The sequence below is a fragment of the Siniperca chuatsi genome, linkage group LG20 (assembly GCF_020085105.1).
Source record: "Siniperca chuatsi isolate FFG_IHB_CAS linkage group LG20, ASM2008510v1, whole genome shotgun sequence".
In the NCBI taxonomy this organism is placed as follows: Eukaryota; Metazoa; Chordata; class Actinopteri; order Centrarchiformes; family Sinipercidae; genus Siniperca; species Siniperca chuatsi.
Window position 1 is genome coordinate 19,805,942 of NC_058061.1, and position 24,531 is coordinate 19,830,472.

The window sequence follows — 24,531 nt, forward strand, 5'->3', positions numbered from 1 at the left end:
TGGCAACTACAGCAATCTCCAAGTAGCCCTTGAGTTGATTGGCCTGCTAGTTCATTAGCATCCGCTCTCCTTACCTAATTTCCTCACACTTCACAGGTCTGGGGAAATAAGTCTGCGACACACAAATAGTGGCTTTAACTACAAGAAAAAATGCTAATTGGTGCCTCAAAGATAGCCATACCCAACACGCCTGCAGTAAACAGATACAATATGCAGTATATCCACACCCACTTTGTGTTTCTCTCACACTTATGGGAAGTATCAAGAAAGTAATTTGTTAGTTTAAAATGAGGTGCATGGTGATTAGGTCCTGAGGCTTTTTTGCACACAGTTTATTCACTTTGCTACCACAGAGGTCTGACTCACTGGGTCGGCATTCTATTAATCCAGCATCCACCTGGCACCCTCGCACATATTAATGGGGTCGGCGGGCTCTGGCATAGCGCAACAAATACAAGCAGGAACTCTGAGGTTCGCTGCAGTAGGTTTGCAAGTGGAAGGCAGTGTGAAGCAGAGGCTGGAAATAGCTAATGAGCAATTAAGAGCTTGAGAAAAGTCTGTGAAAGATAGTAAGGAGGAGTAGAAAGATATGTAAATGTGAGATAGTGAAAGAGACTCATTTTGACATCACTGTCTGGAACAAAGATAGAGAACAAAACGAGGCACAAACAGTTCTGCTGTTCTGACAAAAGTCAAACTGGGTTGCTGATTTACAGATTGCCTTACACCACAATGCAGTGGAGTGTGTTGTGTGTTTGTGTGTAAGTGTGAAAATTGTAGATCTAGCAACCACACTGAAGCTCTGTTGTAGCTGTTTTAGGGTTACGGCAAGTAAAAAGACTTGCCATTTGGCCAATGTTTTTTTGTACAACAAAGTGAACTCAATATGCTGGCCAGGTTCTCTCTGAAAAGGGCCTTGTTGCATTTTCCTGGTTGAGTTTCAGTGTGGTTTCTCTATGAACCTTCTCCTTGCATGACAACACTTATAATCTTTCTCACCCTCTCTCCATACCCTTTGAACTTTGAACTCTGGGATCAGGGAGATCACACCCTCACCTGTCTGCTTACAAGCGGGAGGTTGCCTCTAGTGACCGATCCAAGGTCAGATCTGAACAAGGATTGATGTGACACTGGAACTGAGATACAGCTAAGCAGGGATCTGTGTTTAGAGGCAACTTCAACCCACCTGCTTTCTGTTAACTCTACTAAGAAACAGAGATTTTCACAGGTGTTTTCCTCTAACACTTTGTGTATTTTATGTGTCAAGGGTGATGCTTCTAAATCGGGGTCGGAGATCGATTCCTGTGCACGGAGTATGGAGGATGTTAACGGCAGCAAGAAGGATTTATCAGCCTCTGCAGGTGAGGCACGCACATAAACTGTACATATGTATACAGACGATACACTCTTGAATCAATTGGCGGGCACGTGCCTGGCTTCATCCATAATTCCTCATACGCCAGTTCCCATCCCCTCTAATTACTGTTCGCGCAGACTGAAAAGCCCAATGGAAATACTAATGTATGGAGTACAACTCCCAGACGTACAGTATCATCTCCCCTTCAGCCTCTTCAGATGCTCTGTACAAAACTGCTTACATAGCTGGAAGAGCCTAATATATATCTTCTAGGCCTCGGATAAAGGTTGGAAGACGGACAAATTAGCGTTATTAAAGTTGCATTCCCCTCCACGTGTCCTGTATTTGTGTTGCTGACAAACATAATATTCTCTCCCACGCATCCCATAAGATTAATGCCCTGCTGAAATATTCATGTTGTTCAATAACAGTGTGAGGCATCCATTTTTAAGTATGTTGTGCTGCGTTACTGAGGGTGTACCCTTGTGGCACTCCTCCCCATTCGCCTCCTCTTCCTGCTCACCCTCCTGTTTTTATTCAATTTAGTACTTTCATTCTCTATGATGCTCGTTTCATCAACTTTGTTTTTGTTCTGTCCCCTCTATTTCTCAGCTCTGTCACTTCCTTTTCATCACCGCTCTCTTTTATGCATTCATTTCATTAATTTTTTCCTCTATTCTTTACATTAAACCATGGTCATCTTTAATCCTCTCTAGCACTCATCTCCCTTGCTCTTACCCACTCCTAACTCACTAAATTTTATTTTCTTCATCCCTCTTTTCTTTACTAGTAGTGCCTGTAAATGGTCATGTGGAACTGAAGGCCAGCCTGACTCCACCTCTAATTACCCACACGGCTGCCACCCCTATGCCTGTACCCAAGTTGCCTGTTGGAGGTGATCCCATCCTGGGCTACGAGTCTCGTCGAGGCAGCAACGTCTCCATAGACCCAGGCTGCTATGACAAATCACCGGTTTGTATATTTATTAATATTTTCACAAACACCAAAAGCATGTGGCAGTTTTCAAGTGTAATTACCCTGTTCCAGGATGTCAGAAAGCCAACATTAATACATGTGTAAGGGGATACTGCCACCTGGCTTTCCCTTGAGTGTCTCTCTTCATTGTATGTGTCCTGCTGATGTGTGGAGGTCATAATGATTGATGATGATTAATGTGGCGTGTCTGGTCCGACACTCTACTTACTGCTGCCACTGCCACTCTTTATTTGACAAACTGATGATCGGGATAAAGACCTGAGAAAATAAGCCCATATCTCTACATCTGCTCCTGTCTGCCTGTCAGCATGAATCTTTATTCAATTCAGCTCACGTCAAGCCGAATCAATCCAACTCAGCTTGGTTTGTTTGCATAAAGGAACAACATCGCCAGAGTACTGAGATACGAGACCAACACCTTTACATGCTGTTCCTCTTGTCATTCTTTTTCTCTCGCCTGCTTTTTACCACTGTGTCGTCCTCTTGCCCTCCTGGTCGTCCTCCTGCTCCAGACCAGTGCCTGGAGTTCTGGCAGCGGCTGGACCAGCCGGCGGTCCAGCTGGAACAGCCTGGGTCGTGCCCCGTCACTCAAACGTCAGAAGCGGCAGTCTGGGGAGCGACGGTCTCTCCTCTCCGGGGAGGGTGGCTCCAGCTCGGAAGACGGGGAAGGTGGAGGAGAAGGAGGAGGTGGGTTGATGGAGGAAGATGACGCCTCTCTGGCCAGGACGGACTCCATGTCCCAGTCGCAGAGAGGACCCAGACACCGGAGGATGGAGTCAGTGGAGACTCGGAGCTCCATGGATTTGCCCCCTGATGCTCTGCTGCAGGTAGAAGCTGTGCGTCCATCAGTTTCTACCTCTAACTAATCTCTAGGGTATTTGTCGAGAGTACTGTATGACATTTGACTTGGAGCACAGTTGGGGTAGAAACTACTCATACCACAATCTCCACAAACTGTAAGTCCTGCTCACTTGACAGTACTAACTTTTAGTGTACATCTTAAAATTATATTATCAGATTTTTATGGCATCCTCTTTGATGCACTTACTGGAGTGTTATTCCTAGTCATAGCTCTAAGCAGAAGATACCACAATGAACTCACACAGCTTTCAGGGTATGAGTGTGAAAACAAACACAACACTGCTGAATACAGCATTATAATCTTTTGAACTTTTGGTACACCAGCTGAGTTAACCAGGTTATGCAAGCATTAATAATGACTTGATTCAAAAATGAATGACAAGGCTGCATTTTACACCATGTACCACTGGATCAGTTCTGGCAGGCAGCTTGTAGGATGCTAATGGCGGTGTTCTTTACTCATATGCCATAGAAAGTCAATTGTATGCAGGTTTTCCTTCCAGCAAAAGATTAGAGCAGGGGTATTTACTGGATAAATACTCATCTCTGGCTAATGGAATCTTGATAAGGGAACTCACCTTCTGTCATCTTTGGCTGGAGTGGAAACATGCATTCACTCAGCTCTCAAGAATGCACGAGTGAAGGACCTTGCTTTGCGGCATGGAGGGAAATTGCTTTACGTAACAAAATGGGGTGCAGTTCTTTCAGCCCAACACAACACTAACAGAAATTTAAAAGGGCCACTCAAAGCACCTATAAGATAATGAGACTTTAACATTTACATTACAAATGTAACTGCATCCTGTCCCTCCTTCCTGTCCTTTTTCCTAGGTGCCCTACCTGTACCGCTCAGCCAGTATGCACAGCTCCAGGCCCCCCTCACTGGGCCACCAACGGCCCCCAGAGCACAACGACTGCAATGGGAAGGGCTCTCTGCCAGTCCTGGGCCCCACACATGTCTCTCTGGACGACAACACTGAAGATGAAAATGCAGAAGACGAGGCCAGCATGGTCAGTCTGTGTGCATATTTGCTTGTTCTTCTACTTCTGTCTTCATGAACAAAAATGTCCTCCTAAGCATCTTAAAGACAAGGAAATCATTTCTAGGGGTTAGAATCAGGATTAGTTATAAATTATGGTACAGGTTGTGGTTAATGATGTAGAAAGTGTCAAACATGTATACGTATAAATACAAATATTTTTGTCTGTGTAATAGTAAGTAATGTAAGACTCATCTTTATAGGAGAGATTAAACTGAAACTTAAACAGTCAGGTTAAAAGCAAACAAATTCACAACAAGGCCAAATGGATTTTCCCATGTTAGTTAAATACATTAAAAGATCTGCAAAGTATTAATACCTGTACCATTTGTATCTTTTCTAATTCTTTCTCCGTGGACTCTATTGCCAATGCGAACAGGAGTGGGGAAAGAGGGTAGCCCTGTCTCATACCCCTCTCCAAATGAAATTGCTCAGATATTGAATATTATTCTTAAGTTAAGTCTCAGCTGGGATTTCAGCTATGCATATTACATATTGTATTAGGCTAAAGCATGTCCTTGTGTTTGTTTGTAGTTGGCCCTTTTTGACAAACCTTGTTTTATTCATACATATGAAAAAAACAGTGTTGTAAGAACAAACAAATTCATAACCTTATATCTGTGGAGAATAATTGTGCCTCACAATATGCAACAGGAAATTGTGGACATATGAATAATGAATGATCTGTGCACTTCTTACTCCCTCCAGGGTCGTTTTGCCAGACTGTTCCGCTGGCTGGAGAAGAAACAGCCAGAGTGGTGTCGGCAGAGAGACACCTGGTCACTCTACCTCTTCCCTCCAGAGTCGAGGTAGTATTCACACCTTCGCTCATCTCCATAACTTCACCTCTTTGCCCTGTACTCCGTTTTGTAGGTTCCTTTTCTATAATATGGGCATTTTTACATATTCATGGAAGGTCTGGGCACACAGCACTCTGAAAGTTTGTTGTTTCCAAAAGGAAAACACTTGTTAACTAATTCCGCTTGCGGCAGTTAGGATAAATTAAGATGTATATTTAAAAATTAAATGAAATATTAAAAATGAGAAACTTCACAGCACTTTTTAAAAGATTTTTTTGTTATCAGGAAAAGAGTGAGCCCTCTTCTTGACAAAGAGTATTCTTAACGTTGCATTTGACTGATAATGCCATAATGCAGACTGTAATGGGCTGTAAAGTGTTTTTTGCAGCAATGTGAGCACAACATTTTTTCTGTCCTTCCTATATCAACTCCTGTTCCCTCCCACATTCCCACTTCAGAAGTCTCTTTTATCTGCACATTTCTGCCATGTCAGGGGTGAGTAAGTAGGAGCAGAGGGAGGAAGGCAGTTTCTCCAACTGAGTGCTGCGTGTTATCTCAGCCACGTGCAGAATCCATCGCTTCCCACCCTCCTTCGCCCCCTCTTCCTTCACTCCTCCCCTTCTGGGGCTTTGATCTGTGCGTCTCTGCTGTCTGTTTGGAGGATGTGGCTGTGAAGGCAACACCAAGCAACACGCTGGCCCCAGCCTGCAGCCACAGCACCACATGCTAAGTAAACATCAAACATCGAGCCCCCCCCACCCAATGGACACTTAATGTTAGCCATCACCAGTGTCATATAATGTCCATTCCAAATGATTAGATGTTTGAAATATTTAATGACTCTCCGAAACAGTACAAAATGTTCTCCATCTTCAGAGTTACAAATGAGTTGGCAGCACCAGAGAAAGTATTAAAGACTAAGTGAAATTAAAAATAATTTTTGCTAAGACATCGGTGTATGTACCCACTGTGTTTGTTTTGACTTGCATACTTATTTGGTCAAAACTTTAATTACCAAAAATAATAAATTTAAGTTTTATTTATTTTTCTGGGGGGAGTTACTCCGTGACTCGGTCATGACATCACCATAACTGAACCCATGAAAGAGAAACCGCTAACGCTAGCTTGACCCTCCCACATTATAATGTGGGTCAAACACAACTGAGTGTGTAGAAGCTGCCAATGACTCCGCAGGTGTTAAAATAACATAAACTGAAAGTAACGTCAAGTGAGAATCAGAGCTAAAGTTAGCAAACAACTAGTTAACTAGCTACTACCTTCTGAGTGGAGGCTAGTTAGCCTAGCTTGTGAGCTTCCACTTTCCATGTGGAATATAAACTTAACAGCAGGATGGGTCCTCCCAAATGTTGAATGTTGTAAGCTAAAAATGACTTTTGTCAGTGTTCATAGGATATACAGTATGAGGTGCTCTAGTTTGTAGCACACTATGGAAGTTGACACTGAGTCTCCTCGCAACGCCGGCTCTCAAATGTCGGACGCTGTTTCTACAAAACTGTCCAAAAGCAGTTTTATGATTTAGTTTATATTTCATCTATTTCACATATCTGTGAATTTGAGCTGCTTCAAAAGTTCTGGATGGTTCTCCTCTCTGTTGGCCATATTATATAATTTGGAAAAGGTTAATAGGAAAAGCTCCCTGTAGTCTGTTATTGTCAGAGTATTAAGAAAACTGAAGGATCTTGGCTCAAACCGAGCTTCTAGCTGGCTTTCAATCGCAGCGGGCTACAAGGTTTGGCTGTCACTGAGAGTGACACCGAGGACACAGGCTCTGCGTGGCGCCCATTCTGGCCTTGAACCACCGCGGACGCCCGCCTGTGCTCACAATCACATCAAGAGACAGCAGCGTAGTGGGAGGCCGGAGTCCAGCGGCTTTCACATGGGCCTGAGTTCACCTCAACCTGCCTTTGTGCACGCTGTTGTTACTGCTGCTACTGATGATTACTGCAGGGGAAGTTTTAAATGAGCGGAGGAGTGGGCCAGCTACTGTATGAAGGCATACTGTGATGCAGTCACTGCGATTAGATGTGTTCGTCGCAAGAATGGGCTGTGTAAGAACAAGTGGTCTACCAACATGGGGACCAGGGATGTGCAGGGCTCACTGAGGGTTGTGCACGTACAGTACATGATTAGATTATGTGGAACTATACTGAACCTTGTGGGAGGAGTAGACCATCTGAGCAGCACATAATAAGATACAGATAAGAATAGAACAAATAGGCAGCAGGGAGGATGTTTCAGAATTACAAATAGTGAAAGTAATGATCTGTGGCATTTTTATGTCCAAACTTTTTGTCTTGCAAATTTCCAGTGCCGAATGATATAACATAAAAGTGATTCAGCCTATAGCTGAAGAAAACTGTTAACTGTCCTCGGCATCTGTGAGCTCTTTCCTGGAAAGCAATCATCCAGCACACAGGAAGTGATGCGGTTTATGTCTCTGGTTTGTTGGAGGTCATGCCATTGCCTGAGCACCACCGACAGAAACTCAAACTTCTGCAGCAGAAGATCCAAGCAAACATGTCACACTGCCACCTACACTGTGAAAGTGACAGGTGATTTCTGGGAAGTGCAGTGCAAAAACACCACGGAGATGTTAAAAGACCCTGACAAGATGAAGAAAATGAAGAGTTAGTTGACAATGTTAAAAGACATATTGGGAAAATGTGCAGATTTACAGAGAATTTGTAAGAGAGCAGTGTTTGGATACACTGAGTGGCATTTTAAAAGTATAAAACTAACTGTAATCAATAAGTAAATTATTTCAACTGTCATTTAGAAGCAGTTGAAGCGTTGATGCCAGAAAACTCAAAAGGTCAGTAAATATCATCAGAGGGGAACGCTTCAAACACTTGTCAAAATTTTTTCATATAAACATCCATGCATCAAGATGTCAGTGATTTTTTTTCAAGTCCCAGGTCTGACAGAAAAGGGGTATTTTTGCTTTTTGCTTGAGCGTGTGGTGACAGGTTTTTCCCGAGGTTTTTCTGGTGTGTGTCTGTGTGTGTGTGTGTGTGTGTGTTTGTAAGTCTTGGGGGCCATTTGAACTTGACATTAAAGTTCTCAGCCAGACGTGAGCCCTTCAAACCGCTGAGGAGGAGCTGGCACCAGAGGTGTGTGGTTGCCATGTGTCCTCCCTCCCTCCTGCTCGAAGAAAACACTAAAATTCTTTAGGCTCTGGCGTGTGGATATCAAAGAGGAATTAGCTCATCCAGTCGGTATACTCTTTGCATAATGATCACCACAGTCAGATGACACACACACACACACACACACACACGCACACGCACACGCACGCACACACAGATTCAGCAACACTCAGAAGTGTTGACACAATGATGTCTGCATTGCCAAATAAAGCCAAAAATCCATATCTGAGCCTCACAATATTGTCCCCTGCTGTATACTTAGACAGATATGAGCCATCAAAGCGGATTTGATGCGCGGTTTAATCCTTTCCAGTGCCATATATAACAAGCGTTCCCTCTTTCTTTCTCTCTGTTGTCACAAGCTAAAAGCCTGGGAACCTTTTCATGTCGTGTAATGAAAGTCAGGCATAATTAATGACTCCTAATTCTACAGCGATTCATTACAGAGTTACTGTATGTGAGACAAGCTCTCTTAAATTGAATGAGATCTTTCATCATTTGTAACGTGTGCACAGTGTTTCAGCATATGTCCTTGTACTGTATGTAATATCATTTCAGGTTTTATAGAACATGGCTGGACTGAGCTGCAGTCTGGATAGGCATTTGTTTTTGCTTGAGTATTTCCATTTAATGCTAATTTATACTTCTACCCCACTGCAGTTCATAGGGAAATATTGTACTCCACTACACATTTGACTGATTACTAGTTAGGCTCCTTTGCAGATTAAGGTTTTACATACAAAACATGTGATAAGTTTATAAAATATGATGCAATATAGGTTAAACTAACCATCAGTATGTAAAATGGGTAAAATTAGCTCCACCTCGACTACTACAATACTGCTACTCACACATTAAAACATCAGTAATAATAATCCAATAATATAATATACACATAATAGTATAACACTCACAGGGGACATCTTTCTTGCATTTACTAATAATACTTGCATTCTTTTACTTAAGTGACATTTTCAATGCAGGCCTTTTACTTGTAATGGAGTATTTCTATATTGCAATATTGCTGCTTTTACTTAAAGCTAGGGTAGGTCATGTATTTCTGAAGCATTTTTTGTTGTATTTGTTGAAATTCTCTTTATATCCTGACAGCATTCAATAAATCAAATGCTCTGAAATTAAAAGCTACAACACAGCTACTATTGCTTTAACTAGTAGCGCCTCTGGTTATAAGTATTAAGCAGTAATCTGGGATCTTTTATCATACCAAAACACACACTTGTTGGTACACTTGCTTGTTTTAGTTGCATATCTACAGTGTATGTCAAGTCAATTTCCGGTGTCACTGAAATGTAAAATTTCTATGTATTTTTTGTCAGGTTTCGGGTCCTGTGCAATAAGATCATCAACCACAAGATGTTCGACCATATTGTGTTGGTCATCATCTTCCTCAACTGCATCACTATCGCCATGGAGAGGCCTCGCATCGACCCCGCCAGTGCTGTGAGTCTCAAAACATGTTTAAGAGTGCAAACACACTATTCACTACACACTATGTGACTATTCGCTCTGTAAAGTTAGAGTCTATGAAAAGATACAACTTGAGTGTGATGCCTTCACAGTCTTCAATGACAAACAAAAAAGAAGTGGAGAAAAGGGAAAGACAGGCAAAAAGGCCTACACACACACACACACACACACACATATATATATATATATATATATATACACACACTCGCCCAAAAGCCAAAAGTTGCTACTGTGGTTTGAGAAATGGAACTTTGTATAAGCGGGGAGCCACTTCTGTTTGACTGTGAGCCAATAGCTTTGGGAAATGTGTGCTATACCCCTGTATCTACTGCACTGCATCATCAACACCATCACCTCCTCAGCTAATGCACCATCCCTTCAAATAGAGGATGGCTGGCTGAATGCCTTGCAGCAACACACACGCACACATTTAACTCCTTTGTCCTTTGCTACTTCCAGCAATAGCTGCAGAACGCAGCCCTGCCGCTCCATGCATAAACACAATAATTATCACTGTGATTTATTTATTTTTTCCTCACCAAGCGAGGTGTTCCGTGGATGGGCCTAATTGCGGTTCGGCCTCGCTGGAACGCTCCGTTCTGCTTGTTTGGTGACTGAAACACGGAGGAGACAGTGCCGTTGTAATTGATTCAATTATTTGTGGGCTGGCGTACGTGGCTAATGTCCAGGAAAGGAGATGTTTAACAAATGGAGGGCGCCCCACAGGCAATCAGGGCAGAGAGATCACACACACACACATATAGACAGGATGATTTCTTGCCACTCACCTTTACACATACACATATGTAAATAGAACACACGCAAATGCACAAAATCCACCACAGCAGCCACACTAACATTCAGATCAGAGAGCAGTATTTCGGATGCACATATATTTTGTCAGCTTCCTGCCGTGGCCGTTGTGTCCAGTCTGCACCCTAAGGCCATTATTGAAATGAGATGGAAATGTATGACACAGCAAGCAGCCCGAAACAAGAGAATGAGCAGTCATTACAGTTTTGAACTGCGATGCTTATTGCTGTAGATCTCATTTGCCTGGGTGGCCATTGCATGATGCTATTTGTTTGTCTGTGTGGGTTGTTATGAATTGATGAAGCCGATTGTGAATCGATTTCCACTCGCTGATCCTGTTTTGGCTGTTTATAACAACCAAGCATGTATAATTTATCACGCCGCTGCTACTCTTTTGAAGTACCTGCTTTACATCACCCATGGCGCCAGCCTGACAAAAGACATATGTTATATTCTTTAAATAGAAATTTTGTCATCGTTACAGAGATAAAATGTTTTAGTCACAACATTTTAGTGTGGAATGCAGGCTGAATAATTAGTTCATTGTCCTGGAAGTTATGTCACACGCTTTGTATTTGGCTTGAAGTCTACTGCTGTTTTGGTTTGGTGTTGGAGGTTGCCTGGATACTGTCTTCCTGTTGCTCAGTGGAAATGATTGAGGATGATTATACCACCTATTATGATTTATTATTCCTAATTGAGCTAGGGGACAATACATCACTGTCTAGAGCTCAAAATTGAATTATATCAGCATTAACAGTATAAAATACAATCATTCTAACTTTTCTGCATCCACGTCATCTGCTCCAGACACCATTAAGATAGAGAGATGGCGCTACACACTGGACCCTGATGAAAGCTTTCCAGGAGGTGTGGGTGGCTCTTGTTTTCTGTCTGCTCTGGAATACAGGAAGGGTTTGTAATTGCATAATTGAATGATGCATTAAGCAATATTTTTATGTAGCAATGCATTTATGTATAGTGCTCTAATAATTTATTGCTATGATTATACAGTTGTAGAATTTTGAGCTCCTTAAAAGTTAGAAAGTACCTCTCTAGCATCTGGGGCTGCCATTGTATAAAGCCTAGTGGAGCACTGAAGATTACCTACTGGAAGCGTTTAGTATTGGTTATTGTTTTTCACTGGCTTGTAACTAAGCAAAGTGCCTCTCAGTTTAAGTCATTGCTGGCCTCCGCCGCATTAGCTACTTCAAACCAGGCTGAGCTAGAATGAGCTCTTCAGGCTGATGGCTTGTGGTTCCCTGAGCTGTGGTCAGACACACTGTACGCCAAGCATTGAACCGGGAATAGCACCACCACCATCAGAGTTGAGGAAGTAGAGGGAGGCAAGAGGGAGGAGTTTTACTCCGTTTGAGCCCTGGATTCCTGTCAGTGTCTGTTACAATCTGTTTCTTTCAATCTTCAACTTAAAATACACAAGAGCTTTAAAGGAAGCACCCACTGCACACAATGAAAAGCCATCACCTGTGGGTGGTTGGCTGGAGGGAAAACCACTTGAGCAAATTAGCTTTTTTTAATTACACTTATTTTTATTATCGATTTGTTCATTTCATTTCAATTTTCCAAAATGTAAGTATACATATGGAAAAAAGTACAGTAAACTTAAGTTGATACTGTGCTTAATTTAAACAGCTACAGCTATTTACATATTTCAGCAAGCAAACTATATTTAGCCTGCTAGAGAAACTATATTTAGCCTGCTAACATTGTTTATCATTTAGTTAATTTAATTTGGCCAACATATGAGTACACATGAAAAAGTAACCTAAAGTTGATAATTTGCTTAATTTTCTAAAATGGCAACAGCTAATGTTATCGACATACAGTAACGTTATTATAGCTAGCAAGCTAATGTATTTGTTTAGTCTTTTAGAGCTTGTTGGAGAAAATTCTGAATTTGTGCATATTGCTTCATTTAGACTTTTTTTATCATATCATCATTTAATTCATTTCAATTTGCTGAAACATACAAAAAGTAGCTTGAATAAAATTACATGTTGCTTAGCTTATTAAGATTATTAGGAGACGGTGGATATTGCACAGCAGTAATAGAAGTATGAATAAATATCAATAAATTAAACTGAAAACAGAGGATATTGCACAATTATTTCAAGTATTGCAGTGATGTTAATGGTCCATTGTCCAGTTTAATGACTTAGGCTCATATAGACTGACACTTAGAGGGAGGAGTTAAAGAGTTTGATGGCCACAGGCAGGAATGACTTCCTGTGGCGCTCTGTGGTGCATTTTGGGGGGATGAGTCTTTCGCTGAAGGTACTCTTTTGTTTGACCAGCACGTCATGGAGTGGGTGGGAGACACTGTCCAAGATGGCATGTAGTTTGGCCAGCATCCTCCTCTCTGACATCACCGCCAGAGAGTCCAGCTCCACCCCCACAATGTCACTGGCCTTACGGATCAGTTTGTTGAGTCTGTTAGCGTCCGCTACTCTCAGCCTGCTGCCCCAGCATGTAACAGCATACAGGATAGCACTGGCCACCACAGACATAAAACATCCTCAGCATTGTCCGGCAGATGTTGAAGGACCTCAGCCTCCTCAGGAAATAGAGGCGGTTCTGGCCCGTCCTGTAAAGAGCTTGAGTGTTCTTAGCCCAGTCCAGTTTATTGTCTATGTGTACTCCCATGTATTTATAGTCCTCAACAATGTCCACACTGACCCCCTGGATGGAAACCGGGGTCACTGGTGCCTTGGCCCTTCGTAGGTCTACAACCAGCTCCTTAGACTTTGTCGCATTGAGCTGCAGATGGTTCCGCTCACACCATGAGACCCACCGCGAGTTACCCACCGCAGCCCTGTACTCAGTCTCATCACCACTGCTGATACATTCCACCACAGCAGAGTCATCAGAAAACTCCTGAAGGTGGCAGGACTCTGTGTAGATGGCGAAGTGGAAGGGAGAGAGGACAGTCACCTGAGGGGCCCCAGTGTTGCTGACCACGCTGTCCAACACACAGTGCTGCAGACACACGTGATGTGGTCTGCCAGTCAGGTAGTCAACAATCCAGGACATGGATTGCATCGCTGCCAGCTTCTCACCCAGCAGGGCTGGTCGGATTGTGTTGAAAGCACTGGAGAAGTCAAAAAACATACCCCTCACTGTGCGTGCCGGCTTGCCCAGATGATGGCGTCCTCAACTCCCAGCCGGGGCTGGTAAGCGAACTGAAGGGGGTCCAGGAGGGGTCTGACCATGGGCCGCAGCTCTTCCAGCACCAGTCTCTCCAGGGTCTTCATTATGTGGGAGGTCAGTGCCACCGGTCTGTAGTCCGACTTGTCGTTAGTCTGGAGAGGGCCCTTGGCCGCAGAGCCAGTTGAGGGGGGAGTAGGACTCTCCCAGGAAGATGGAGGAGGGGGGAGCAGTGGACACAGAGGAGTCTGAGGGCCGACAGCAGCTGAGTTAGAGGGGGGATGAGCAGTGTGTCGAATCTGTTAAAGAATAGATTAAGTTCGCTGGCCTTGTCCAAGCTGCCTTCAACTCCTCTGCTGCCAGTCGGTCTGAAGCCAGTGATGTTCTTCATGCTGCTCCAGACCTCCACTCCAGCTTCCTCCTATACTTCTCCTTGGCCTCCCTGATCTTCATCTTCAGGTCAGCCTGGATTGCCCTCACTTCCTCCCTATTACCATCAGTAAAGGCCATCCTCTTGGCCCTCCTTAAGGGATACAGCATGAATTTTCACCTCTTTCTCACTCTATCCCTCCCCCTACCCTCTACCTTCTCTTGCCCTTCTCTCATTCCCTACCACATGCCTGTTTGTTCATAATGAAAGGAAGTATGAAAACTCATTCCCAGAGGACGGGAATGGCTGCTGTCAAGCCTGGAATTTATAAACCCTCTCAACGCCAGCACTCCCAGTGATGTCATGCCTGACATTCCCAGAGGATTCACAAAAAAAGCGCTGCAGACTGCCATGTCTGTGTTTGTGTGTGTGATTTTGTGTTCATCGGAGCATGGGTGATGGCAGTCAGAGGCCGTGGGAAAGGCAGCCACCTACACCCGCTCACACACACACATCCAGTACACAGACAGTCAGTGGCAGGACAGGGTTGTGTCTTCTCAGACAGAGGGGAAGTAGGGTAAATAAGCAGTCGGTGAAGGGATCTTATGCTTGCTAGCTTGCTTGTTTTCTCTCCTCAGACCTTGTTTAGCTCAGTAAATAGGCTCCCATCCTCTCCTGCATACACACACACCAATGAGCCATGCTGCCTCAGGCAACAGGGAAGCATGGAGTGCAGTAATGTGTGTATAGATGGAGATCTAATAGCTCAGTCTTGATGGTGTTGTGTTGTATGCACACTCAGAAAACAAAATGATAGTGCTTGTTTTTTGAATTGACTGTTTGAAAAAAATAAAGGACCTGATGCACCATGCTCGTTTCATTGGAAAACTGCCAATTTCAGCCTGAAATTCTCAACACAACTGAAATGCTTCACCAAGTGTTCCACAGGTGATATAATACCACTTGTTCCCAGTGCAACTGTTTTGATTCAGGGAACAAGTTTATTTGCGTAATGCAAAATTGAGGTGAACATTGTCATATTTTTTTTTCCACTGGTAAAAGGAAACAATTAAGATTTTAGGCCCAAAGACTAGATGCCTTGTTTGAATATTTCCAGCAGTGCTAATAAATAGTAAACTTTGTAATTGCCTGCTAGCCATCATTACTGAGTGCAACAGGGATGTTTGTACAGAATTTTTTTCAAATAGTGTATGGAAAATAGCTCCCTCATACATTATTCAACTGCACACTAGATCGATTTAGAAGAAGACAAAGAACAAACTGAGTTGAAAAACATGCTTAAAACAAAAATGTGAATCATTAGAGCTGTTAGCATGTACCTCAACTCAACCAAGTCTCTCTTCCTTCTTTACTACAGGAGCGAATCTTCCTAAAATTGTCCAACTACATCTTCACAGCGATCTTTGTGGCTGAGATGACTATAAAGGTGAGATTAAATATAAATATCTGTAAATATCTTGATTCTGTAGCATGTAACTTGCATCTTATGGCCTGTGTCTACTTATGGTTATCATTTTAGAGGTACATGTTTGTTTTGCATTCTTCCATGAAGTCATTACCAACTTAATCACTCAGCTGACATCAGCACTTATGTCACAAAATATCTGGTAGGTCAGGATTTTTCAGTACCCATACCTCATCACTTGTCTCCAGCTTTGAAAGCAACAAGATGAAACATCTGTGTTCACTCACAATGTAAAAATTTTGCACAAGATTTAGAAATCCGAACCAGACTCAGAAAAACCGCTCAGACACAAAGCTGCAGAGAAAATACAGAGTCTGCCTGATACCCGCATGTACCGTAAGCCCCCAAAATACAAAAGAAAACAGAGTTAAGAGGGAGGAATTGGAGAGAAAGGGGTGGAAGAGAATGAGAGATTGAGACTCAAACAGACAGTGAACACACACTATGCGCACACACGCACTCTCAGGGCTGTTTCATAATGCTAAGCGGAGGATTGTCTCGCCAGTATTCAAATGGACCAGCTTTGAATGGAAGTCCATGCAGGCGTGGGCAGGAGCGAGCAGAGGCAGAGGGGAGGAAAGTTCATTGGTGTCACTCATTCAAAGCCTCTGTCTCTATTTTTGGTCCTAGAGCAATTGGCGGGCTCACGAACGTAGGGCCTGCACGCACACACACACACACCCACACATAGAGCACTGGTTGTATCATTTAATTTTCAAGTAATCTCTCCTCTAAATGTAGTGCGAAAAACAATAGTGAATTGGTTATCACCAAACATTTTGCCAAATCAGAACTTTGAGGATTTCGAGGAGCTGTTTAATTCAATCTCTATTAATTAACATTATGTTATCTACCAACATATTTTACCTACATGAATGTTGGAATACCGCAATGTAAAAATATTCCATTACAAGTAAAAGTCTGGTGTTCAAAGTTTTACTGTATTATTTTTTGCATTGGTACTTTTACTTGGAAGGGATCTGAATACTTCTTCCACCACTGATGAAGTACTTTCAATACAAACAGAACGGCTCCTTTCATTGTGTTGTATTAGAATATATAGTTGCTGTAGAGAAGTAAAATGTACACTATTTCCCTCTGAAATGTAGTGCAGTAGAAGTATAATGTAGCATAAAATAGAAATACTCAGGCAAAGTATAATTACCTCAAAGTTTTAGGTATAACATTTAAGTATTTAAAATGCACTTTGTTTCAATGCTGAATTCAGCTACACAAAGTGAAGAGTCAGTAAAGGCTGTCTGGACCTGTCTTTGTTGATAAAGTTTGATCAGTCTCTTTCATGATCCCCCTGCCACATTATGTACTGTTATGCACCGATTAGCATCTGCAAATGTAAATGATCTTCTATCCCTCTCGCTCTTGCTCTCTCATCTCTTCAGTTACAGTAGGTGTTTAGAAATGCATGAAGCAAGAATAGTTGTCTTGGCCTGATTTAATAAGTTTTGAGTTGGAAAAAAAAACACAAAGCCAGCCAGTCTCTATTATTTTCTGGAATGCAAATTGCTTTATGGGCAGAATAAATGATGAGTGGAACCTATAGAATTAAAAATGAGGTTTTGGGAAGCTTGAAGCTTTTATGATCTTCACTGCCAAGTTCCAAGTAAACAATCGCTCTGCAAAGTCAATAAGCAATGCATATAGGACATTAAGCATCGACTCCTAATAAATACAAAAAATGGCTTCATAACAAACAGATCTGCAAACGCACAGACAAAAACAGATATTGAATTACTGATTTGTGTATCATTTTATGCCACTTACATTTGGAGTTAATATTAAATTTGAAATGTATCCAAACCATATTGGTGCCTCAGCAGTTTACCCTTTGTGTTATCTGCTATGTCAGTAACATACAGTAACTACACTCTGCTATAGTGTATGCTCATGTACCATGCCTTTATGTCCTATTTGTGTCCAGATTGTAGCTTTGGGCTGGTGTTTCGGGGACAAGGCCTACCTGAGGAGCAGCTGGAACATTCTGGATGGGATGCTGGTGATGATTTCTGTTATTGACATCCTGGTGTCTCTCATCTCCGATTCTGGTACCAAGATCCTGGGCATGCTCAGAGTGCTGAGGCTGCTGAGGACCCTGAGGCCGTTACGGTAAGTGCTTCTCCCAGGGATGTTGAAACAAACTGAGACACACTGAGAAGACAGACAACCACCCTTGAAACTGTTGATATGAATCATAAAGTAAGGTCTTACCTTTCATACTTTTATACAAATCAGTGGTTGGACATACTTGGTGAGCAATATTAAAAGGCCAGTACCAACCCGCCCCCACATACTGTATATAGGTTTAAATCTCTCCATTTCCCAGACTCATGGGATGACAAAAGCGAAAGATGTGGATTTTTTTTAAGGAGGTGGAAACAAACTGAGCTTTTTCTCAGCTCTGACATGTACCACCTTCTGGAGCTTTTGGGAGATGTGTGTGTATTTTTGTGTATGTGCAGGCATTTATTTTAGTGTGCAATCATGCGTGTTATTGTCAGCATGTACACACTTGCTCAGTTGTGTTTATTTGAGCGGAAATAAGGCGGAAATCACCAATTTGGAGACTGTATTTGTGCTTACATCTCCAAATATTTGTGTGTGTAAAGAGAAAGAAAGACACAGAGGGAAATCAAGAATGTGTGTTTTTGTGTAATATCAGACAGGGTCTTTACGTGTGCGCACTCCTTTAGTTTTGGCCTCAGTGTGTGTTTGCGTGTAGACCATTTGCATGTGTGTGGCTTCACGCTTGACTTGGCTCATAGCCGCGTGCTCAGCGTCTCATCTCATGAAGGGGAGCTCTCGAGGCTTTGCCCTCTCTTGAATTTTCATCACAGTTCTCAAGAAGAGCACGAAAATCAAATATTCATTTTCATCCTGCCAAATTTACCCAATAAACATCACTGATCTTTTCTGCCTTCTTTTTGCTTTTTTAACTTTCACCTTTGACATGAAAGTGAAATCTTGTGCCGAGACTTCTTTCGCTCCCCCTGCCTTCAAATTCTTACTTTCCTCTATGAGTTCCTACTGTAATATGTATGTGTGTGAACTAGGTAGTGAATTTGTATGTGCTGGACATTATCTTTCTGTATTTTTGCAGTAAATGTGCATGTTTTTATGAGCATTCGTCTTGAGTGGTGATTGTGTTACAGTCTTAGCAGGACAGATAGTATGTACGTATGTATATATGTTAAAGGATGACTCCAGTTTATTACTACTGGGTCTCATTCTCTTAGTTTGGGCCATCATTCTTGTCAGTAATAACGACATTAAACTCACCAAGGAATTGTTGAGATCTGGGAAAGCTGCAACATTGCTAAAAAGTCAAACAGGTCAAGAAACACGAGCAGTCAGACAATCATACAGGTTTTAAAGAAAATCCCCAATTTAGCCAAACTTATTAAGAAGAAAAAGCAAAAGTGAACGGTACAACTGTCCGCTGTAAACATCCATCAGTGTTTACAGACGAACTTCCTGGTTCAACTTAGACCTACCTACTGCAGTTCAGTCAGCCAACTCATTTGGAATAGATTATTATGTGAATATAGAATATGACTAGTATTGATGTTTGGCAACTAGTCTCTGACCTTGTCACTCCCCCACAAGGAAACATCAAGCTCAGCACAGCAGGGAGTGGAGAGTGATGATTCCCCCCCACCCTATAGGGGAACACACTCAGAGCCTGCAGGGGGGCTGGGATGGTGGAGGGTCTTTTGAAATGCTATAGGAACAGCAGCAGACAGTGATCAGATACTTCACACAACATACTTCAGAATTTGGATTGGTTGCCACTATGGTGCCTAATTAGTAAAAAAAAAAAAACTAGCATGCTGATCACTTAGTGAAATGTTCATGTGACATTAGAGTGTGCACTTGCTGTCAAACAAAAGGCTTTTTAATTAGATCTGGTGCAACTGTGACAAACCGAGCACTTGAAAAGAGTATCTCATTCTAACTGCTGCTGAATCCTCTGTATCTAAGTCACTCTGCTGTTTGCCCTCCCCTTATTTAATCCCCAGAGGGTGGCAAGGCTGTGGCTGTATTAATGTTGAGTAGTGACGGTTTTAAAGTCAGATTAGAACGTGTAGCAATTACAGGAGGAAATTGGACAAATTTTAAATTTGGGGGAAATATTGGGAGCAAATAGCAACCATTTCTCTAGGAAATTATGTCTTCAGTTTGAGAAAAATGCAAAATGGCAGGGAGAGAATGGGATTATGAAGACAGGCACAGAGTGAGGGAGGGAGAAACAGGAGAGGATGGAAAAAGAAAGAGGACAGCGCTGAGCTCAGTAGCTTGGCTCTCTCCTCCCTCGAGGATGCGGATGAGTTACGGGAAAGCAATACTGTAAAATCATTTTTTACGGTAGTTATTAACTTTCAGTCCAAAAGGAGGAGCACAGCATTAAAGGCTATAGCATATTTAGCTATTAGTGTGCTGCTGTGCGTATACTGTGTGGCTTGGTAGTGTACTGCAGGTACTTAAAACTCTGTTAGAGATGATTCAGCCTGGTCAACACAGAGTGGAATTATTGCTTGTGTTCCATTAAAGCCATGTTTCTGTTTAAGTAGTGAATGTTGGCACTTCAAGTGCTTCTGCAAAACTGGATGCATCTGAAACTGTCTCTGGAAAAAAAAGGTGGCAAAAAACCTATAATATACTTTTTGAATTTTCACTAATTGTATATAGCAAGTAATGGCTAATTTGAAAATTTGTGGGAAGTAGGCTAAGACAGAGTTACAAAGCTAGCTCAATGGTGTTTTAGGGACAAGGGCCTGTCTCTGAAAACACCATCTTATAGCTACAATCTGAAGATCTAAACACAATAAAGACACAGAGGCATCGTACTGTGCATGACCACATCTGTGGAGACATGAAGTTGCAATTTAGTCCAGTCATCGTTTCCCTGAAAGAGTGTGGACATTACTGGGACATCTTCTCGCTTAAGTCATGTCCCCACAAATCTGGCTAAATTTGGAAAAAAAACATAGTTTCCTCATTTTGTCCTTCCATCCCCACTAAAGTGGCATCTCAAACTCTGACAGGTGAATTTTCTGTTGCTATGTCTCCCAAGCAGCCACCACTATGTGCCAGTAACAGTAATAACTGCTAGATGGTGGCTCTAAAAATCTATAGCCTAAATATTTATCCTAGTTTCATTTCTTTTCATGGGGGTCTTCATGGTGCTTTAAAAAAACAGCTTCATAAGATATTAAGGCCTAAAGAGAGGTACAGCCTCATCCTTTCTCCCTCATTCTCAGCTGTGATGGTTGCTGTATCCTTGTTCTCCTCAGGGACCCCTCCACTCCAACATCTGGAAAAAACAGCTTCAAAATTGACGTCGTCCAAGCCTTTCTGCATGGCATGATATTTAGGGTATCACTTGTATGACATGCTAACAAAGTATGCAAGGTAACTGTTTGCAACTATCAAAATATGAAGACAGACGTAACCCAAAGTCAATATTGCGCATTATAGTAAACATATATCATTATCTGCGGATTCATAAAGTCAGTAAACAAAATTTCAATTTTCATCATTAGTGGAATTTAATACAAATCAACTGCCCAGATTGTTTAATTCTGGCACATCATTTCATGCTCATTTGTGTGGAAACAAATCAAGTTAAACTAAAAGTCTCTTAGGAAGAGATAACTAAACATAGTTACCACACATGCATTCATTTCTCTCGGCAAAAAGCCTGTTTGTTAGATGTGTCATTATGTCAAAAAAAAGTATAATGTAATTAAATTAATTTTAAACATTATAAGAGATACACAGTAAGCCTGTAATGTTTGTAAAAAATATTTGTGACATTTCCATGAGTAAAACATCTAAGATATAAAGTTTCTCTCCAAAATTCTCCCAATTGTGCCTGTCAAACATACCACAAGGCAGACATCCATAAAGCTTCCATGTTAGTTTCAATATAACTCCAGTTAGATTGTGGCAGACTCACGCTCGCTGCCTGTTTGCATTAAATATGAGCCTCTTCTGTGATTTCCCCTCTGGCAGTGTATTGCACGTGGGGTTCACACAGGCAGCATCGTCATCATCCTGTTGGGTTGCTTGTTACATGTGTTTGTGTGTGTACTATTGCAGAACGCAGGTGACTTTTGTATGTAGAGGAGGGTGCGTGTGTGTGTGCCTCTGTGCGTGTGACAACTTTGTTTAACAGCACACACACACACATACACACACCTCTGCAGTCATTCATCAAGCCCACAACCTGAGCTGAGGGCCGGCCTCAGGGAGGTTAGTAACCTGTGTCACCAAATGACACTTTTATGTCACCCATCACCACCTACACCATCGACAATGCAGCTGCAACCTAGAAACCCCTCCCCACTGCCGTGTATCCATTAATTGTACCTGCCACACTCCCAGGCTGCATTGCAGGCAGACTGATCTAAACAAGTTTGTGGTGTTTGTGAGCTCAGGCCTGGCCAACACGTTTGTTTATTGATAAATCCCCCATGTGGTCGACCCCTGTCAGCTCAGCCTTTGCGCTCATCTGTCACTTGATGATGATGTAATTATCCCAAGGCTTCCATTGGGTAGTTTATGTGTTTGCTAACTAGTGTGTACGTTTATTGACCATCATGCCATGTATTTGACGGCGGCCAGTTAACTCTAAGCGCATAATTACCATTCTTTGAGACGTTTAGATTATGTTTGTGTGACACCTGAATTCATTAGCTTACAGTTTACATTACCATTTCGCTCATTTACCGGCAGGTACAAGAACAGTGAGTGGTAAAGTTTGACAGGAAAGAGTAGGAAGAAATTTACACAGCAAGTCAGAGCGAGAAACAAAGTTTAGACAAAAAAGCAAGAAAATAGCAGCTGCCTCATTTTTTATTCCCTCTATATCCCTGCAACTCACCAGCCCTCCTCTCCTCCCGCTATTCCCTATTTCTATCTCCCCACGTCTCTTAATTACACCCAGTGTTTGCACTGTGGGAACCAGCCTGCCACTTTAAGCCCGACTTGTTGTTCTCTTTCCTAAGTGTGAGAGATATGCTGGTGGAGGAGAGAGATGGGTGGTGCATGTGTGCAGGTATTTGTGCATTGCGGGACTCCTTTGTATAGAACACAAAACAAGGACATGCTGTGAACTGCTATGAAATTATGCAGAGAGGTAGATTAGAAGAAGTGAGCGCTAACTTTTCTCCCTCTGGCTCTCTCCATCCAGCTCCTCCTCATCCATTTTTTTTGTGTCATGCAAATAGACTTTACGGAGAGGAGCCCATCGCAGTGTGTGTCCTTCATGTACCGCATCATCAGAGTTTATTGACTCATAAAAAGAGGCTCGTGTCTCCTTCGTTCCCCTCCTTAATATAACATTTCACTTCACTATATTTGTCAGAGTGGAGCTCAAAAGGAGAACATGATGTAAAGAGCTAGAGAGGTTGGCTTGAGGTTTTCATATGCAAAGCAGCAATGTGTGGAAACATCTTTTTTTGCAGGTAATGTGTGATCTGAGGGACTGAGCTGGAGAACGGCAAACTCACTGACCTCCCCAACAAGTTGCATTTTTTTTACTTTCTTTCTCCCTCCACTGTTATGGTATTTATTCTCTTCCCAAGCTAGTTTTTCTTTTTCCTCTCACTTTTTTTAACTTTCTAAATTGTTTAGAGAGACACGCACACAAATGAAAGGATGACAAGTTGGCCCAGATCGGGAGCAAAAACATGTTCAAATGAACAAATAAATGAAAATACTTTTAAAACATCATGATTAGCAAAATTTTGACTAAAAAAGATGGATTCAACAAGCATCTTCAACTGATCATTGCAGTGTTTTGCATTTCTATTTCACTGTACTCTAGTACAATAATACAGTACTCTACAGTATCATAATTTACTTTAGTTTATTAAATTTATTTATATCAGGGACCATGTACAAGATACATTAATCTCAAAAAAGAGAAAAGATGCTTTACACCAGATTTAGCTACTAGCAAATTTGCATCTGTAGTCCCTAGACAGGTGAAACAATAAAACACAGAGCAAAGCCTATTATCTCCACTACTTATGGACCAACAACCTATTGACACCCACGCAGGCATTTACACACACACACACACACACACACACACACACACACACACACACACACACACACACACACACACACACACACACACACACACATACTACATTTCATAGGATTAAATACAAAACACAATACAAATCAAAATATTACATACATATATCCAAAGTTAGGAAAATTGCAAATTAATGCTGACAAGACTGGTTGCTTAAAATCCATTTTTTAACTCTGAGCTTATTCCATTCTTAAATGGCTTTAAAAGGAAAAGCAGATTGTGCAAAGGCAGGGCCTCGTTTAGGGATGGTACAATCTCCCCTTGAAGCTGTGCTCATTTGCTCAGAGTGCAGCTGAACAAAGCGCTTTACTGGTGGAGGAGCATGCATTATGGATTACCTTATGCACTAAACGGGCATCTGAATACAAAATTGAGCTGTCAAAGCTTAACACTTTATATTTAACAAGTATATCACAATGATGATGCTGTCGTGATTTCCTGTTCAGGACTTTCAAGTCTTGTTTACGAAATGACCTAATATGTTTTAAGACAGTCTTGTTTGCCATATATGTATAATTGCTTAAGTAGAACTCTTCTCCAGACAAGAACACTTTTGGACTTAGATCCCTGCCTTTGCTGAGGAATTCAATGCAAATATGTTCTCATACAACTGCATCAATCCTAAAAGCAGACACATGAAGATGCAGCTCTTGAACAATAGTACCCTCTATAGCTCAGCGGTGGTACTACATCCCAATGTGGTTTTCAATAGAATGTCAAGAGACGCAGTGAGGTGCAAAGCGATGAGGTGTAGCCATCAGCTTGATATTCTCTGATCAGAGCTATTGATCAGTGGCCTTGGTCGGTTCTGGCCTTTTACTATCTCATATATTCTCTTAATGTTCTATTGACTCTTCCTTCAC

The 24,531-nt window shown here is 42.0% G+C and overlaps 1 protein-coding gene across 2 annotated transcripts in view; it reads left to right on the forward strand.

Annotated features, from left to right (window-relative positions):
* Positions 1–24,531, forward strand: part of cacna1g (calcium channel, voltage-dependent, T type, alpha 1G subunit) — a 258,783-nt gene that overhangs the window by 181,404 nt on the left and 52,848 nt on the right. For both annotated transcript variants that reach the window (XM_044179327.1, XM_044179328.1), the window contains exons 16-23: positions 1,268–1,361; positions 2,148–2,329; positions 2,866–3,189; positions 4,046–4,225; positions 4,963–5,063; positions 9,559–9,682; positions 15,436–15,504; positions 17,483–17,667. In XM_044179327.1, the coding sequence (XP_044035262.1) occupies positions 1,268–1,361; positions 2,148–2,329; positions 2,866–3,189; positions 4,046–4,225; positions 4,963–5,063; positions 9,559–9,682; positions 15,436–15,504; positions 17,483–17,667 (1,259 nt within the window). The remainder of the gene's footprint in view (positions 1–1,267; positions 1,362–2,147; positions 2,330–2,865; positions 3,190–4,045; positions 4,226–4,962; positions 5,064–9,558; positions 9,683–15,435; positions 15,505–17,482; positions 17,668–24,531) is intronic.